The sequence below is a fragment of the Aotus nancymaae genome, unplaced genomic scaffold (genome assembly GCF_030222135.1).
Source record: "Aotus nancymaae isolate 86718 unplaced genomic scaffold, 86718_ANA_hifiasm-v0.15.2.pri h1tg000058l, whole genome shotgun sequence".
NCBI lineage: Eukaryota > Metazoa > Chordata > Mammalia > Primates > Aotidae > Aotus > Aotus nancymaae.
This window is the reverse complement of record NW_026988472.1, coordinates 21,786,931-21,807,333: the sequence shown is the minus strand read 5'-3', so window position 1 is coordinate 21,807,333 and position 20,403 is coordinate 21,786,931. Positions and strand designations below refer to the sequence as shown.

General features: G+C 41.5%; 1 protein-coding gene across 2 annotated transcripts in view; it reads left to right on the top strand.

Annotated features, from left to right (window-relative positions):
• Nucleotides 1-17,678: 17,678 nt before the first annotated feature.
• LANCL3 (LanC like family member 3) overlaps nt 17,679-20,403 on the top strand; it is a 99,650-nt gene continuing 96,925 nt past the window's right edge. For both annotated transcript variants that reach the window (XM_012448103.2, XM_012448104.2), the window contains exon 1: nt 17,679-18,251. In XM_012448103.2, the coding sequence (XP_012303526.1) occupies nt 17,679-18,251 (573 nt within the window). The remainder of the gene's footprint in view (nt 18,252-20,403) is intronic.

Genomic DNA, 20,403 nt, shown 5'->3' with positions numbered 1-20,403 from the left:
GTCAGCCACCCCAGTATTGCATTTTTATCATCCCTAAGAAATAGAAATTGGTCAGGGAAGATACCAGGATACAATTTCAGACAATGTGAACACATGATTTTTATTTCTTCATCTTCCAGGATATGAAGTTAATGTTTACATAGATTAAAATATATACCAATATTACAACTAGTAGTATGAAGAGTGACATGGTTTGGCTGTCTCCCCACCCAAATCTCATCTTGAATTCTAGTTCTTTTTTTTTTGAGACGGAGTTTCGCTCTTGTTACCAAGGCTGGAGTGCAATGGCGCGATCTCGGCTCACCGCAACCTCCGCCTCCTGGGTTCAGGCAATTCTCCTGCCTCAGCCTCCCGAGTAGCTGGGATTACAGGCACGCGCCACCATGCCCAGCTAATTTTTTGTATTTTTAGTAGAGACGGGGTTTCACCATGTTGACCAGGATGGTCTCGATCTCTTGACCTCGTGATCCACCCGCCTCGGCCTCCCAAAGTGCTGGGATTACTGGTGTGAGCCACCATGCCCGGCCAATACAGGTTTTTTCAGTGTTGGAATGGGAGGTTACAGACAGGCCAGGGAGAAAGGCTAGAATTAACCATATCATACTGGATTAGAATTGGAGATACTAGAAAGAACTTATGTTTAGTTTAAAATAGTTATAGGTTGATTCATGCAGAAATATTTACAGGTATGTTCATACGCAGGGGTTAGTATAGGCACATGTATTTTCTTGCTCTGTCAGCTGAGAGGGCCTAAAAGCACAGAAACATTAAACCTGATAATGTTATTTTGAGTATAAAACTTCACATTTCCCTGGTTGATCTTGGTCATGAGTGAAGATAAATGATAACTGTTTGGTCTCCTGTGGCTACTATTAACACACTTAACTACATAACACCTGAGATTTATAAGCAATGGAAGATAGCATGGGAAAATACAGCCCAGGATGAGACTGTTTTTTTTCTAGGTGTTGTTGGGGCTCAGAAAACTATAACCCAAAATGAAGGCTTAAGAAGCAGCCTCAGAAGCAAAAGTTTTTTTCTCACCTTCTGCTCTTCTGTCTCTCACTTCTTTTCTACACAGAAGCTAGTGGTAAAAATCAGAATCCCTCTACCCCAAGGTGGATCTTAGCAATCAAAACCCCTTTTCCCTACAAATTTCCATAAAATAATCAGCTTTTGTGGAAGAAGTCAGAAATATTTGCAAATTCATTCTTTTACCTTTTCCTGTTTCTCTGGAGAGGTCTGGGTTTTGCTCTCAGCATTGCACTTGCTAGCTGTGAAGGGAAACTTGGAGTAAAGGTCGCTCTTAATTATATCCCATTTGTCTATTTTGGCTTTTGTTGCCATTGCTTTTAGTGTTGTAGTCATGAAGTCCTTGCCTATGTCTAGTCCTGAACTGTATTCCCTAGATTTTCTTCTAGGGTTTTTATGGTGTTAGGTCTTATGTTTAAATCTTTAATCCATCTGGAGTTAATTTTTGTATAAAGTGTAAAGAAGGAGTCCAGTTTCAGCTTTCTGCACATGGCTAGTCAGGAAAGGACTCCTTGTGTACTCCAACTATGTGTGGTTTGTGGTCCTTGCAGACACAAATTATGAACCTTACCTCAACAACAGGCAGGACTAGGGCTCTTCCCTGTGCTCACCTGTGGCATATCTCTCCATAGGGTTTGCCCTCCCTCAGACTCTCAAAATAGAAGTAATTGAATGTCCCAGCCCGACAGCTCTGAGCAAGAGCTCCTAGGGTCAATAGTAGGAATAGGGCTAAATCTGTTGTCTTTTTCTGTCCTGGGATGGGTGTTCTCCTTAGGTCTCACTGAGACTCTCATTTGAAACCTAGCAGGACCTGGAACTCTTCTTTCCATTCAACTGAGATCACATATGTATAGATCCTATTATTTCTATATATTATATATAAACTTTATTTCCTATTATTCTATATATCCCCTTTCCCCTCTCTCTCTCTCTATATTTTTACACATAGACACACACACACACACATACACACACACACACACATATAAACACATACACACACACACATATATATCTCCTAATATTTTCTTCTTTCTGGAGAACCATAGTACACTATTCATTTTGATCATTTTTCTAACGTAACAATGTACATTTCTTATAATGATATACACTGCGTCAATTTTATCACTGCTATACCCACTGACACTTTTTCTCAGCAAGGTATAAAATACAGTTAAGGCATAAGATATAATATAGACTTAAAGATCGCCATTTTGTTCTTTGAATAATTTAGCTTACAAGCAAAACCAACACCAACAAGCTAATGCCTTGGCTAGTATTTTTTATATTTCTAGAACATTCATTGTATTTTCTGGTATAGATAAATTTCAGAAAAATGTGACAGTATTCCTGTCTCCTTGTATGGACATTATCATCTGGTTCATTGTTCCAATTCACAAATATAAATGGATTGCAATATTTAGAAAATAATCGAGCAAAGGCAGTTCTGTTTTATAAGGTGTTTCAGGTACAAATGACACTCTCTAGTATATAGTTAAAGGACTTCACAAATGGCTAAAATCTTGGCAATTTTGTGTGTTGTTCAAGTCATAAAACTTTGAGGACAGATAAATGGTACCGTGTCATATCCTCTGATTTAATTTAAAAAGACTGCTCTCACTTTCCTATTGATGAAATATTTTAGGTGCATGCATCAAGCTGTCATTAATCTTAGCTTATTTTCTAGTAGCTAGCAAAAAAATTCCAGAATCACTTCATATCATGGATATGAATAATGTAGAATAATCAATAATCTCAGTTGTCCACTAGTGCTGATTTAATCTTATTCCTTGGCCTCTAACGCAAGATTGGCATCTTTTACGGAATTACTAATTCACAGAGTACTGTACACATACATACATAACCAGCTAAAAGCCATGTTCTCGGTAGTGTACACTTAACCTGGCCAATGTCCAACAGGGGAAGAGCAGGCAAAAATATGCAATATTAGTAGTATTTATAGATTGTTACCATTTTAACCACAATTTTGAAATATAGGTCGTTAATTCTATGTTAAAACCACGGGTCTTAAGAAGAGCATACATACATATATATATTACACACATATATATCCATACCACAATTCACATAAAGGTCCAAAGTTTAGCTGGTTTTAACATTAGTGATTGAAGCCTAATATGTATAGGCAAATGTATGCATTCAATACACATGTGAACACACCATAGTTTTCTAAGATATTATTGAACCTATTACAAAATGTTAATTGAGTTGTGATTTTATAAAAATAGTTCTAATATTATATTACTACCTGTGTGTTCATTTGACCTAACAGTACCTCTTTACAAAGAATCTGAAGGATATTCTACATCATCCAGCTGTGAAACAGCTTTATGATGCCAAGTGTCCCATACACAGGTTTACTCCAATGAACTGCTGTAATTTGGAATGTAATCTAAACAATTATATTTAATAACATGGCTAGGAAAATCAGCCCCATAGTCTAAAAACGAGTGTCTCTGGGAAAAAATGAAGTAGACTTCTGGTTTTGCATAGAATATTGTCATTCCTATTTCCATTGCTCCTTTTGCATTTATAACAAATGAATAAGCTGAATGTGATTTTTCATTTTGTAGCCACAATCTCTGTAGACAAACTGATCAAATTCTAACACTGATTCGGTCAATATATTTATCAATGAATAATGGTTTAGGAAGTTATTTTCATGATTGGGACAATTGTACACCTGGATTCATTTACAAACAATTGTCTTTTTCTAAATGTTACAGCTTTTTAAAATGTGAGGAAGAAAAACTTAAGGAGGGAGACCCACGTGGAGGAAACTGCATTTTTTTCTACAGCATAATTCAGGAATACACTGGATTAGAGGCCAAAGTGATGATGTGGAAGGAACTAAAAGCACTGCTATGGCATAGCGACCTGGTGAAATGGGTAAGCAATTCTAAATAGATTATTCTGGATGTGGAACAGATATTTCCAGTCATCATCGCAGTTTTTAGTCCCTGACAGTGATTTAAGGTCTGAGGAATGCTAAGCAATATTACAATACCTGCACATATCACACAGTCATATGACCTGCCACCGGTAGCTGCTCTCAGTGTTGCAGGACTTTTCAGCTAAAGATGACCTTCTTGTCCCTCCTATGGCCACAAAAATTCAGGCTCACAGTTGGCTTGAAGGGTGAGTAAAGCAGGGTTTTATTGGGTGAAAAGGGAAAAGGAGGGGAACAAGGACTCTCCACAAGGCCAGAGTTCCTGCCCGTGCACTTCCCACCTCATGCTGTTTGAATCCCAGGTTCCAAACAGGAAGAGGTGAGGCCAGGCTCTTCCCGGTTGCCACAACTCCTGTGTCTCCACCCCAGTGAGCAGGCTGGTTGGTATTTTCCTGGGGGACACCCTCCCACCTGGCTATCTTATTACCCCCTCTAAATAAGTACATCTAACTCCTGTTAGAATAAGGATAAGGATGAAGACCGATCTTTACTGCTTCCTGCTGACAGGGGATGCTGTTTTGGGGGAAACAGCACTCAGATCTCCTTCAGAGGCCTACCTAAGGGTTCCCAGCAGAAGGGGCCATCATTAGCGGCTCTAGTTGCGTGGCCATTGGGAGTACGATGGCCTGAAGGTAAGAACAGACGAAATGGGTTATTAGAAAACATGTATCTAAATGAAACTAGGGGAAGGGGAAGGATAGCTAAAAACTTCGAAAGCCTTTTACCGGTTTGCATGGGGACAAGGAGGCCAAAAGCCCAGCCGGTAAAAAAACTTTACCCTTTTGCAGGCATGTTGGACTTCTGGGTTCCCCTTCCCTGAGCCTAACCCCAAGCCAACCAGTTTAAAGTTTGGGAAATTAACTCTTTCCAGTTTGGAGGATGCATCTGAGGGAAGTGTTCCATAGTATGGGACACAATTACCTGTCAGTGAAGAGAGGACAGTGGAGGAGAGAAGAAAAAAAAGGCGTTTTTTTTTTTTCTTTTTCAAAGGAGTCCCAGGGGTTCAGGATTCATTCAAAAGTGGTACACACTGAAGATGAATGGCTAGCCATCTAGAAAGAGGGGAGCAGACATCCCTGGTTCCCTTCTCTGCCTAACAGTTACCCGGGGTACACGAGTGAAAGAGGGAAGAGCATCCTCTTTTCCTCTTCTGTCTTTGCATCCCCAAGTCCTGTCAACTTTGGCAGGTGTGGCCATGAGTGTAAAGGCACTTACACCCACGAAGCAGGGGGCCTAAGGGGTGGGAATCATCCACTCCTTCCCACGTATGCCCTATCTTCCTTGTTGTCAGTAGTCTTGAATTCCCTAGACCTTATTTATGTCACGGATACTAATGTGGCCTTTAGCCATGAAACAGGAAGCTTGGGCTTGGCCTAATTGGCAGGAATCAGCCACACTCACCTGCACCGTGCCTTTTAACCTTTGTTGTCGTCTGCCGCTGGATCCCTTAGATCCAGTTTTCTTTCCTAGGGCTTTGACCCAAAGCTTGGAATTAGTTTGGGACAAAAATGTATGTTGTGGGGTTGTTGCATGGACTCCTTATCATAAGCTGAATGCTAAGATGAAACTGTGGAACTCAGTCCTCCTCCAGCAAGGGAGAGAGAAAAGGATGTGCTGTGACACACCCAAAAAACTCATGGCTATAGTTATACTTGATAGATTTGGGTGCATGGTGTTTGTCTTTGGTTAGCTCCCTTGGTCTTGCTGTCCCAAAAGGAAATCTCTGATTCCAGTCACCTGGCAGGATTTGCAGAATAATTGCTCAGAACTAGAATATCAATCCAGATTTTTACATTATCCATTCCTCTTGTTCTTTCTGAGCTGCAGCCACAGGTTGCTGGTTGGTTCACAAGAACAAGTGGGGTTAGTCTAAAATGTAGGCAAAAACTTAAAACAACTAGTGAGTTTAGAATTTAAAGACAAATGTATGATAAGTTTTGGAACATAATTTCTCTCTCTCCAGTCCTCATGTTGGTTAAAAAACAAATCATCATAGGACTGGTGGTTTGCAAAATAGACATTAGTCTTATAGTTGGCCTGATTATTTGCATAAAGTGCAGCAAGAATAATTATTTCCACATAAGCCTCTTGGGTTGGCTTTGATGGAGCTCTAATCTCAAAGGGATCTCTGATAAGACCTTTTAAAGCTGAGCCCAGCCATGGGTTTATCCTCACATACCTGTGAGTTGGGTGATTTTGTCTCTTGAGGTTTCAAGATAAACTTCAATCTCCTGGATCTGGTGTATAATTGTTCACAGTAGTCTCTTATAATCTTTTATTTCCATAGCATCAGTTGTAACACCATCTCATTGTTTTCTGATTTTATTTATTTGAATCTTGTGTCTTTTTTCTTAGTCTAGTTAAAAGTTTGGCAATTTTCTTGATCCTTTGAAAACACCAAATCTTTTTTCATTGATTTTTTTCTGTTACTTTTATTCTCTATTTTATGTATTTCTGGTCTAATCCTTGTTATTCTTCCTGCTAACGTTGGGCTTAGTTTGTCCTTCTTTTTCTAATCCCTTTAGGTGTAGAATGAGATTGTTTATTTGAGATATTTCTTCATTTTTAATGCAGGCATTTATGTTATCAACTTATCTCTGTTAAGTTTATCCTAAAGCTGCCTTCTTATATATTTTAAGTTCAGCCTAAAGGTTTCTCTGTACATCATAAAGTATAACTGAAATGGAGTTGTATACAGACCATAGCCTACTTTTGCGCTGATCACCAACATTTGGCCAATCCAACGTGGCCAACTGTTCAAATCATGTTCAAATAAGGCAAACCATGAGCTGTAACCAATCTGACTGTTTCTGTATGTCACTTCAGTTTTCTGTATGTCACTTTCCTTTCTCTGTCCATAAATCTTCTTCCACCCTCTGGCCACGCTGGAGTATCTGAGTCTACTTAGGCTCAGGAGACTGCCCAATTTGTGAATCGTTCTTTGCTCAATTAAACTCCTTTACATTTAATTCAGCTATATTTTTTGTTTTAGCATCTCTTAATATTGCTTTTGCTGCATCCCATAAGTTTTGGTATGTTGTGTTTTCATTTTTATAATCTTTTTTATGAAATACCTTTTCTCTATACTTTCATTTTTAGCCTATGTGTGTCTTTAAATAAAAAGTAGGTCTCTTGTAGAAAGCAAATAGTTGAATTTTGTTTTGTTTAAGTATTTTTTATTCGTTAACATATTTCATACTTAAAGTCATTATTATACTTCTGTCTTCTAACTTCCATACAAGAATTAAAAATGATTTGTGAACCACCAATACACTATTACAGTATTGTGTATTTATCTATATTCACCTGTAACAGACAGATTCTTTTTTCTTCCCCAGATTTGGGAAATTTGGAGCCATTAATTTTTAAATAAACTGTTTTTACTTTTCTCTCTCTCTTTCCCCTCTGCAACTTCCATAATCCATTCAGTGGTCTGTTTGATGGTATCCCGTAAGACCCTTAGATTTTGTTCATTCTTTTCCATTCATTGTTCTTTTTGTTCCTCTTATTGCATAATTTCAGATTACCCATTTTTGACTGTACTAATTCTTTTTTTCTGCCTGATAAAGTCAGCTGTTGAACCCTCCTAGTGATTTTTTTTTTATCACTGCAGTTATTGCATTCTTTAGCTTCAAAAATTTCTTGTTCTTTTTAAAAAAATCTCTCTATTTTGAAATTGTCATTCTGTTCATGCATCATTTTTCTGAGCTCATTAAATATCCTCATGACAGGTATTTTGAATTCATTTTTAGGTAATTGATATCTCTCCTTTTCTTTAAGGTCAATTTCTTGAGTTTTATTATTATTATTTTTAATTTGGCCATTTTCCCCCATGTCTTGTACTTTTTGTGATTTTGTGTTGGTATCTATGTATTTGAAAAATCAGCCACCTCTACCAGTCTTTAAGGATTAGCTTTATACATGGAAAGTTCTTAATCCATAAGCCTGGCTAGAGATTCCGGGGGGTCTCCCAAGTCTTTTCTCTGAATGTGTCTTCTCAAGACATGTGCGTAGATTTCTAATTAGAGGGATTTGCCAGTTTCTTATTTTAAGGAGCTTGTAATCTCTTGTTCCTTCTGTGTCTTTTTGTTTCACTATGGGTCATCTGAAGCAGAAACATGACCATATAGTCTAGCCCTTTTTTAGTCTCAGTGGAACCCTAGGTATCTAAAGTATACTGGGTTCTGTCAGCTCCCCACATCAAGCTGAACAGAGACCAATACCTCAGGCAGCCCCATGAAGAGCCAGATGTTGAACACACAGTCTATTCTTCTATTTTTCCCTGAAGAAGACCCTGCCAACCTCTATTGACCTCTGTCTGCTGTACCATGAGTCCTGGGTAGCAGCAGAATGATGCACACTTCTTTTTCTGTTGTCAGGGTCCCCCAGGTATTTAGAATGCACCTGCTCCTGTTAGTACTCCCAGACAGGTGTACAAAAGCCAGTCCCTCATCCCGCCCCCTGGAAAGTAAAAACATTAGAAGTACAGCCCAGTCTTTTATTTCCCTCCCTAGGTAGAAGCCAGAAACTGGAAGCTTTGAGTTTTCTCCCAAACATGTGCTGTATTGGGGGAGAGATTGTAGCATGAGTGCCACGAATTTTCATATAGGACTGGATGTGATGGGACTTGTACTCGTGTGGAGTGCAGGAGCCCCTTAACTCGTTTCTGGATTTCTCCCAGAGGGAGTTGGTTCATGTTTTATTGCCAAATCTGTCTCCGTGGGAGGAAGGAGGGCCTAAGGCTTCCCACTGTGCCATTTTATGATGTCACTCTCTGTACCTTGGGCCTTTTTAATAGAAGAGAGAAATAAACTACTACCTTGCTTAGAATTTTTTTGTATTTTTATTTTTGATGCAGCTAAATCTAATCCTAATACAAAGAAATCCCTGCTTTGAGTGGTAGATAATATAAGATGATACTTTAATACTTTATAAATCTAGGACTATATATATATATATCCAAGATTCAGTGCATTTTTCTCCCAAATATTTTAGGAAAAAGAGGAATTTAAAAATAACAATGAGAATATATGCAAATATAATTCCCAGGAAAGCAAATCCTCCTCTTTATTTTTGGTTTTACCCATAGGAAATTAATTGACCTTATGCTCTTTTGATTAGGGAAAAGAAGGAGATGTCTGGATAGTAACCTGTTAGCTAGCCTCGCACTTCACATCTCAGTTTTTTGGGTTGTATACTTTGCCTGCATCAGAAACCAGAGTCAGTTGTATTAAATACATAGTCTCACTTTATTTATATTTAATCATTTGGGAAATGAAATAAAATGATTAGAAGAGATAAATAAATGTTGAGACAAAATAAATCTCTTCATTTTTCCATGAAATTTTTCTGGAAGCAGGAGCCTATTAGACTGTTACGATGTTCTGTTCCATTGACTTTTCTCCAGGTTCCCTTTTTTAAGATACTCGATCTTTTGAATGCCTTTAAAAACACCATTTATATGTACTTACCTAATTATCACCTCTGAATCACTAGTACTCTATGTCTGAATTCAAATTGTGTGTGTTTCATGCAAAACTCAAAATCCAGATGTGCAGTTTCTTGACTAAAAAATGGGGCCGGGGGGAGTGCTGAAAGTCACTATCTAAATAAAAACCAACTTTACTGAGTAGTGGTAGCCTGGAGATTCAGTTATGTGGAGGTTCTAGTTGTGAATTTCAAGTAAATATGAGTAAGCCACCTACTTGAGTGACACATAGAAATATACTATTAATAATTTTCTGGAACATCTTAACTGAAAGGGAAAATATAGTTAGAAGTGGAAGACTCCCATTTTCTTTTTAAACTAAGTTTGGTTTGTATACCTACTAGCCAAAAATAAAGCAAATTTCTTGTTCAATCCTTCCAGAAGCAGCTCAAATAACTAAATATTCAAGGACATACTGCAGAGCTTTTCTTTTCCCCCAAAGTGTGAGAGCTTGGTAAACAGAAACTGTGGGAAACTTCCAAAGAACTTAAAAGATTGGAAACAACCAAGAGTCCCCCCTCAGATACCGTCTGCTTATCCTCTCTTTGCAGATCTGCTCACCCACATAGCTTTCTGTCACACGCTTTTACTTTCCTGTTTACTCTTATTGCTGCAGAACCAGATAGCCTTGATAAGACTAACTTTATTCTGTTTCATGCATCAGCAACGGAATTTGCCAACTTGAATCTTTATTACCGGTGATCACATAAAAGCTGAAAAACACAACATGATTTCTTTTTTCACCTTAGAAGTTGAACTTGTCACACTAAAAAATCTCTAGGCTTGTAATGGAACACATTTTATTTAGGAATCATTGAGAAAGAGTAAGCAAAACAAACAAACAAACCAACACACAAACCAATAACCTTTGACTCTTTTCTAAGGAAAACCAACTTAAAAAAAGAGAAAAATGCAAGAGGCTAGGAGCTACCTAGCTCCTCTAATTGAATCACAGCAAACTACTTCAAATGGCCAAAAGCCCCTGAATTATTCCAGGTCTCCTTCTTTTGCAAGTGACAGACCCCCATTTAAGTAAGCGAAGGAATGTGCTAGATTCAATAATTGAATAGTCTTTCAGGTAAAGCCAGATACAGGCATTTTAATAATGCCATTGAATCACACTTTTTGTCATACTTTTTTTTTAATTATAATTTTTATTTTATTGGTTTATTATTTTATTTTTCTATTTTATTCTAAGATGTCTTGTTATAGTGTGTCATACTTATTATTATTATTATTATTATTATTATTATTACTGAGTTCTGCTTTCCTCTGTGTGGCTTTATCCTCAGCATGCTTTCTTCTTGCAGTCATAACACAGCCAGCAGTAACTATAGGTTTAATCCTTCTAAATAAAATCAGCAATCTTAGCTTTCCCAATGGTTTTAGCCAAGAAAGGTGAGGATTGCTTTGCTTCAGGCAGACCTGGGATATATGCTCTCCCTTGGGGACATGGAAATGGTATAGCTTCTTTTAAGTCACAAGTTCTAGGAATGGGGAATGGTGGTTTCTCAAAATAAACTCAAGATGTTGCTGATAGTAGAAGGCAATGAAAGCTGGGTAGTCAAGCTTCCTCATTCTGACGTCTAGCTACATGCCTTCCTCCATACCATCCCTGTATTAACCAATTCCCAAAGGTCACCTCCATCAACCTCCTTTAATCAGTTGTACTGAATTTTTAATCTTCAGGACATACTATTAACATTTTATTGCTTTATTGTTTCTCTTTTTACATCATAAGACTGTAAAGCCACACTCAGGTTTTAAAACTAAATTAGCTATTTTCCTTCTTCTTTGCGCCTCACATCTATTCCACTGCATTTATTCTTTGGTGTGGTGGATAGTACCTTTGTTGGCCTGATTGTCCAGAACAGAAACCAGTCAAAATCTTTGACTTTTATCCTCCTTTACTCCCACATCCAGTAGCTCATAAAACCCTGTAAACCTGCTCACTTAAGATCTCTTAACTCCTTTGAAGTCTCGACACCCTTCCTGCTATTGCCCTAGTTCAGATTTCCTCATTTATTGGGTATTCTACTTACCACTCTGACGTATCTTCCCCCTTTCAAATATGTTATCTAATTTTCCAGAAAATTCATCTTTCTAAAGCACAGATATGATCCTATAAATCTCCTCTTTACAACACTTCAGTGATCCCCTGTTGTATAATTTCCATGGACCTCGGTTTCCTTATTGTTAAAGGAATGGCATAAAGATATGATCTCTTGAAGATGATCTGCAGGTCCATGATTCCATTAATCCTTGCAAGCCTGAAGCAGATAGCTCTGTTTAATCATTTGGTAACGGATTTTTCTACCTTTGGATTACGGACTGAGACCCTGTTTTTTTCTGGTTATCACCCCTTACTGTATCTCATGAGAATGCTGGGTCAAGTCCTGTTGAGCAGTCATCTCATATTGAGAACAGCTGGCTAAGTGTGACCATGACCATTCCAGAGTCATAATCAATATGAATTATTTGGAACATATCTGCTCTTTTCACTACCACCTCTTGCAAATGTCTAAAAATTGTATACAACAATTACTTCTAACTTATATTTTCGACATCGGAACTACTTACAATAAGAAGTACTGTGAATGTACAAGTGAAAACCATTAGTGTACCGTAAGACACAAAGCAGACATTTTAATGGATTATCAACACTACGCTATTATTAGGTTATTTAATAGCCATTGAACTATAACACCAAAGAATTTATAAGCACTCTTTTCCTCCTGCCTTTCTGAATGCTGGTGATATCCTTAGAAATGACCACATGTAGGAGGCTGTTACATGTTTCCAGTTAAGCAATCTGCTCTACCTAAAGAACACCTATATCCCCACTTGCCAATTTAATGTACCTTACAGAGATTCGTTAGTTTACAACAGAGGAATACCTGTTTTAGCAGTGTCCCATACAGTATTGTTTTATCATAGTTCATTCAAATCACTCATCCATACATACAAATTGTAATACCCAAGGGCATAAGTGACATATACTTTCTTCATATCCAGTAAGCTAGGGTGTGCACCGTTGCTCATTCTTGGCCATTGTGACCCAATCAAACTGGGCTGCCCCTCCTTCAGGGGGAGTGGAGAGTGCCACTTTGCTTGCTTATTTCAGGTGGCTTTGAATTCTGGGATTACATGTGTACTGGAGATCATGCTTAGCCTATAATGGCTAACAAAGTGCTCTAAATTGATAAAACTGGAAGTAGAGGGGGAAAAAAAGACAATAAAGAGCATCAAGTCCCATGTTAGAGTGCACGTTTTTATGGCTGCTTATGGCAGAGGAGTATCATCAAGCAACTGGTCAGGAAGGCAGACAGCAAAGCTCAGCCATGGATGGATAGAAAATTTTGACATTATGAAGAGCATCACAGACATCAGTAAATATCTACTGAGCACATATCATGTGTCAGGCATAGATCTAGATGCTGAGGATACAAGAGGAAACGACACAGACAAAAATTCCTGTGCTCATGCGGATTAAATTTTACTGGAGAGAAATAGATGGGAAACAAAATAAATAAGTAAAATATATAGTTGTTAGATACTAAGGGTTGGTGTAATGGTAGTAACTTTAAACAAAGAAGTGGGAGAAAACCTCGTTGAGAGAGAAGTGAAGAGGCAAGCCATGAGGAAACTTTTTGAAGAGTATTCCAAGGAGAGAAAATTGCAAAGGAAAGAGCAGAACCAGGGAAATGTTTCCAATTATGTTGTTGATCTAATTAAATAGGGATGAGTCTCCACAGAGAATATGCTATAAGGAATGAACAAAGCACTATTCAGTTATCTCAAGCATTTCTAGGATGCACCCTTTGAGTAAAACATTGGAAAACTTCTTGAAAGCATTTCTAAGATGCATTATCCCATAAAATGTATTAAAACTTAATTGGTAAGGTTTGACAGTTACACAGTTACTGATTTTTTTTTCCATATTCACCATAGATAGCAACAATTTGCATAAGAGAAACCCTGATTTTAATGCTTTCTTTTCTGGATCGTTTTGCATAATTTTTACACGATTTCCTGGATGAACCCACTAATACTCTCTTCCGTCCACAGTTTTGCATAATCTGCATAATAAAGATATACTGAAGAAGAACTTGGAACTGAGCAATTCAGCAAGATCACAGGAACATGTGTTGGGAGCTGCCTGTCAGCAAATGCTGTGAGAAATTCTGTGACTATCAGGACAAATCTTGCAGATAAGGGTAAAATAAATGGCCTTGGCAAGATTTTGTATAGACCGCATATTTCTTGTGGGGTCATCACTACTTCTAAAGAATCCAAATAGAATTGTTATTTTGGAACACAACGTTTTGGGTCCCTGCATACATCTGTGTATTCCAGATTTCTCTAAAATATTTATCTTCCTAACTGCTCATTACCCTGTTGAGTGTAGACCGTTGATTAGAGGGGACTTCCATAGCATTGGATTGTAGGAAGCTAGCAGGAAATTCCAGTTACCTTGCTACATAACAAATCATCCTAAAATTAGAGGCTTATAACAATTATATTTTTGTTTATAATTTTTTGGGTCAGGAATTCTGGAATGTTACGGGATGGTGGTAATATGAAGGATTGACTGGGCTGGATATATCCAAAGTGATTTACTCACATAGCTGTCAGTTGATGCCGTCCTGGAGCTATCAATCCAAGCACTTCCAAGTGGCCACTTCATGTTGTCTGGGCTTCCTCCCAATAAGGCAGCTGCAGGGCAGTCAGATTTTTACAAGGCAGCCCAAGGCTCCAAATGTGAGTGCTGCAACATTTAAGATGGAAGCTGCGTTACTAGTTATAATTTAGCCTTGGATGTCACAAGTGTTATTCCATCACATTCTATTGGTTACAAATGAGATATAAGCCCACCCAGAAATAAGAGGTGACCTGCACCTGCCTCCTGATGAGAGGAACGTCAAGGTCACATTGATTGTAGAGGAACATGTGGCATAGGAGATATTGTTGTGGTCATAGTTGAAAAATATAAGCTGTCAGACAGGGTGAGTTAGCAAAAGTAGAAGCTGTGAAGGCCCTGAATTCAAGGTAAAGTACAGAGGTCACCGTATCTTGTAGAGAAACAGATAAAATAAGAGCAGAAACTGCAAAATGTTTACATTCTTCTGCTCACAAGAGCAAAAGGATCCAAGAATATAGGAGGAGTTTAAACAAGTCAGGTTAAGGTTTCAAAAAAGGCCTCACTCTGTATTGTATACTTCAGGGTACCTTAATTCTCTCATGGTAAGTCACTTATTATTTCATTAAGTTTAAGTAAATATCTACTACATATAGTAGTGGTGGCAGTAGTAGTAGTAGAATAGTCAGACTATCCTAGGCTCTTATTTATCAGTAAATAAATGCAAGAAAAAGCCCTACCCTCATGGAGAGTATATCCTAGTGGAGTAATGATATTAAAATACATTATACTGCATGCAATTAAGTATAGGACTATTGGAGGTGGGGCTTCAAAGAACCCTAATACTTCGCCCAACCCTGTATCCATACCCTTTGTCATGCAACTTTGACGTTCAACAAAAACACCCTGTATTTCCTCATGTGATTTGCCAGTAGACTAAGGCAGACAAGAGTGTGTGTCCTGAGCCTGCACCCTCAGAAGTCTTGCACGCCTCTGCTTTTGCTTGAGCCCCTCTGCCACTGGCAGGCAAGCTTGCTGGGGTTGGGCAGCTAAAAGACAAGAGACACGAGTCAGAGACCAGTGACCTCACTCTCCCCAAGCCAGACCCAACCCACCTCCAGATACCTGAATGAGCCCCGCCAAGATCCCAGATGCGTGAACATTAAGCTTACTGTCATCTGCTATAAGATTTTGTGATTGCTTGTTATACAGCATTTTGGGGCAATAGATGACACAGTTGGGAAAAAGCAGAAGAGCTCCTTTTCCTGGAGAAGTGGTTACATACAGTTCTATTTTGAAGTCAGTTAGCAGATCCCTGTTGTTGCTGGTGCTACCTCCAGGCTGGAGTGTTTGGAAGAATAATCAGAGTCAGAATTAATAGAGTTGCCTCTAGATTCATGACAAGGTGATGAAGTGTGGAGGAATGAAGTGGAATAAGGCTTCATTTCTGCCAGTAAAGGCTTTTATGTTTCCTTCTCTGAGGGGACAAAAGTCACCTCTAATGCCTGTCATGGTCGAAGGATAAGGAAGGAAGTCTCAAGAAGAAACTCAACATTCCTGTTGCTTCTTTGATGCCTTTCCTTCCTTTAACACATCAAGCTCCCTGCCTAAAAGTGGACTTTTTAGTATTACTGTTATTGTTAGAAATAAACCTGTTTTGGCAGGATCAAAGGGGGACGATGGCCATACTGTCCTTGAACTATGTGGATGTGTCAGTCTTGGCCATCATGCTGGCAAACTAAGGTTCTTTCCCAGACTACATAAAGTAAGGATGGAGGGGCAGGGAATTTAATTTCCACTTCCCAATCATGGTGACATTTAAAACTTCTCAGGAAAAAAAAAAAAAAATGCCTCCAAACTGGCCTTTCAAGTAAGTGGAATAGTTACTCTCCCCACAAAGAATCAGAAACTGTTCTATGAGCCACTGACTCTTTTGTGTCTTGCTCAGTCCCTATCAAAATGCAAATACTCCTGAGAGACGTGACCAAGTCTTTAGTCTTCAAGAGTCAACAGTTGGGGAAAGGCAGAATTATTTCAAACAGCTGAGCACAAGAAAGGCCACTAGCTTGTGCAATTGTTCGTTTTCTGTTTTTCCTACTGAATTGTAAGCTCCCAGAGGTCTGGGACCATGTCTATCTTGTTCATCCATCTATTTCCAGGTTTCAGGACACACAGGAGACCCTTCATAATGCCCGTGGGACAAAAGCAGAAGAGAACAAACCTGGGAAAGAAGGAAAGCAAGGAGGAGATAAAAAGCCTAATTAGCCGGGCGCGGTGGCTCACGCCTATAATCCCAGCACTTTGGGAGGCCGAGGCAGGTGGATCACGAGGTCAAGAAATCGAGACCATCCTGGTCAACATGGTGAAACCTGGTCTCTACTAAAAATACGCCTGTAGTCCCAGCTACTCGGGAGGCTGAGGCAGGAGAACTGCTTGAACCCGGGAGGCCGAGGTTGCTGTGAGCCGAGATCGCGCCATTGCACTCCAGCCTGGGTAACAAGAGCGAAACTCGGTCTCGAAAAAAAAAAAAAAAAAAAGCCTAATTAAATTCTCACAGAGCGTTTATCCTAATATCAACTAGTTAATGACCCCAAGATATGTATTGAGCTTTTACAATGCACGCACCGCAGGAGCGGACTGCCCCTTCCTTGACTTAACCTGGTGTGTTTGAGATTTTACTCCTGTATACTCTAAGAAAACAATCCAAAAACCAAAGCTAGGAAAAACGTTTCCGTATGGGGTATTTCACCGTTTCAATGCATTCAACACGATGTACTCAAATGCCCCAGCTTTTGGGATTGAAGCATTCATAATGAGAACTCCGAAGCGACCAAGATGAAATACAAACCTCAAAGAAGGCGCCCAGGTTTTTCCTGGTACTCAAGCCTAGTTGAGTGGCTCCTCAAACTTTAATGTGCATGCGAATCACCTGGGGACCTTGCTAAATATTCAGATTTGGATTCAATAGGTCTGGAGCGAAGCCGGATATGCTGCGTTTTTCACATGCTTATATGATGTTCTGAGCCAAGGACCACACTCTGAGTGTCCAAGGGACTGGAGATCGTCACCTCCGCTGCCAGGTGTGTGTATGCTGAGTCTCGGCGTTCCAGATCAGTGCCCCGCACGTCCCCTGCCTTCCGCCAGGAGGGGAGGAGCCGGGGGCGGAGCGGGAGGAGTGGCGCGGGCCCCGCGTGGGTCCTGCCAGAGATCGCCTCGGCCCCTTGGAGAGGCAGCCGAGCTGCGGCGGCGCAGGAGGGGGCGGGTTCGGCGAGGGCGCGGCCTCCGAGAGGGGGGCGCACTGCACGCATCTCCCGCGATCGCCCGGGCCACTCGGGAGCCTCGCGGCAGCCCGGCGCCCCACTTGGCCATCCGCTCCTTGCCCGCCTCCTCTTGTCACCTCCCGTCTCACCCTTCTCGCTCGGTCCCCGCCGCAGACACCGCCATCCGAGTGAGCGCCTCAGAGAGCCGGAGGTGGTGTGCGGGGCTGCAGGGCGCGACCTCGAGCGGTCCTTAGCCCCGCACTAGCACTAGGGGGCACGGGCGACAGCATGGACTCCAAGCGCTGCTTCGCCAATCGCTTCGATGACTACCAGGGCAGCCTGCTGGCGGGCCAGTGTGAGGAGGCGGTGGCGCCCTTGGTCACCGCCACCATCGAGCGCATCCTCCAGGAGCTTCCCCCTCTCGGGGGCGGCGCCGAGGCCCGAGGGGCGACCGCCGGGGCTAGCGGCTGCCAGGGGGGGCTTTACGGCGGCGTGGCCGGGGTAGCCTACATGCTCTACCACGTCTCGCAGAGCCCGCTCTTCGCCACCGCCCGGGAGCGCTACCTGCGCTCGGCTAAGCGCCTCATCGACGCGTGCGCCCGCGCTGAGGAGTGGGGCGAGCCGGACGCCGACACCCGCGCTGCCTTCCTGCTCGGGGGCGCGGGCGTGTACGCTGTGGCCACGCTCGTGTACCACGCCCTGGGCCGGTCCGACTACGTGCAGCCGCTGGGCAAGTTCCGGGCTCTGTGCGCCGTCTGCGCGCCGGTCTCCTTCCTGGAGTGCGGCTCCGACGAGCTGTTCGTCGGCCGCGCGGGCTACCTGTGTGCGGCGCTGGTGCTCAAGCAGAAACTCGCCCAGGAGGTAAGAGGTAACCCCGGCCGCGGGAGGGCGCTCGCCGCCTGCCCGGCGGCCTCCCTTCCCGGGACTCCCTGGCTCCAGCCGCACTGCCCCGGGTTGCTCTCCTTCTCTTTGTTACTCTTCCTCTGGCGCTAGCATGTATTTCTTCAGTCCCTTGAGGTCTGTCTCCTGCTTCTGTCCGTCTTTTTTCCTGTCTGTCTGCAGCCTCTCGTTTGTCGAGATTCGGCGTCTCTGCACTTTGCCACTGTTTTTATGCTGAACGTGGCATCGCCCCAGATGCCTGTCAGCTTCCTGGGGGATGACAGTGTGGCCCTTTCAAGTAAGATGAAAACCTCAGAAATGGAAGGGATTTCCTTTCCTTTGACTCTGCTGTCAAAAGCTGAGGCACCCTCGAATGTTACAGGGCCAGGAAGTAAGGGCGCTTTTGGGGGCCGATGTGGAGGTAAGTAGCTTCTGGAGCCCTGGGTCCGTAACCAAGAATAATTGCTCAGCTGTGTGGCTGTTGTGTTTACTGTCTTGCTTACTATTCAGTTCAGCCCATGGCTCTTACTAAATGCATATCTGGTAGGAGTGTCCCCTTTAAAAGTACATGAATGTAGACGGAAATGTACCCGGAAATATACCCTATTGTGGTTGCATGTCCATTATTTCACTTAAGAATATTTGCTTAGGATGGGCAAGACCACAGCTTTCTTGACCGGACAGCTTTTCTTGATGAGTAACTTGACAGCGGCTCCTAAAACTGAATTGGTTTTCACATACGGATTTTTTCCTGGACTCACTTTGAAATCAGCATGTGGTTATTAGAAGAGAACATGCCAGTTCCTGTGGAGTAGGAAAAAGAACAAAACTCTGAGGGATCATAGTAACTAGAAATGAGAGAGAGGCTCTTTCATTCATAGTCCACTGGAGCCAAGTATTGTTCTAGGCAGGAAGGGACACATTTAACTCGGCTTTATTTATGTGAGAAAGGCGTTTGAAGAAAAATTAAAGGTATATAGAGTGTTTTAAGCGAGTAATTAACCTCGATAAACTTTGCAGAGGCAGACAGGGTTTTTTAATTATTATTATTTATAGCAGGTGAGGCTGATTCAAGTGAGAAAAAAGATTACTAAACAATGTGCACCCTGTTCGCTGGGCAGCGAAGGTCTGTGTCACAGAGTTGTCTTGAAATAGTTCGCTCTGCTTCTGAGTCACTGTTAAAACTGCCAGCAGTTTTTCAAATGCCCTTCCAGTTGTAGAAAACCTTTTAGAAGGCCACAGAGATATTTACATATCATTTGCATTGCATTTGCATCTGCTCCCCTCACCTTGTAGTCTGGCAGCAGGGGATTTTCCAAAAAAAAATTTTTTTTTCCAATTGCTTTCCTTAATCCTGCCTCTTCCCCTTTCCATGCCTTCAGGCCTTTTCTCTAGAATGGAATGGGAAGGGTGCCTGACCACCAGGTCACACTGGTGGAAGCAGACCAGAAGGACTCTGCCCCAAAACTGGTGGTTTGGGCCAGTCCGCAGCACTGATCCACAAAGACATTTATTAAGACCTCCCTTCTGCCCTCCTGCCAAACCAGGTCTATTTTTTTGTACTACCCGAGTTGAGGTGCAGGGTCCCATCCCCTGCTCCCAGGAGATGGAACAAGCTTCAAGGATAACAAAAACAACCACCACCAGCAGCTCTTAACCGGAGCAAACCAGTTAGTTCCAGTGCCAGCTGCAGCTGTGGCAATTCAAGACTTTCTGGCTTGAAAGGCATAGGGCAGGGGCTAAGCACGCCAGGCTGGAAGCCCTTTGAGGGGAAAGTACACGTTTTATACTCCATCCCCACCCCGCAAGTCCTAGCCAGCACAGGGCTTTGCCCTCAGTAGGTGATCCATAAACCTTGATTAAATCGAGTTGCGAATTTGTATCATTTTTCTGTAATCTGTCAGTATGTCCTGGGTTTCTTTCCCTCCGACGTCATTTGTATTCACATTCCTCTGGCAGTTCCCTCAGTTATCACTCTAATTTAGATCCTCCTCACATTACTTGGCACATCTTTGCCACCTGGTACATAGTTGAAGGACTGAATCACCATATATTGGGATTGGTGCAATATACTTGAAGCTAGAATCTCCCACTCAAGCCATTCCATCCACCTCTAAGAAACCAGTATTTCAAA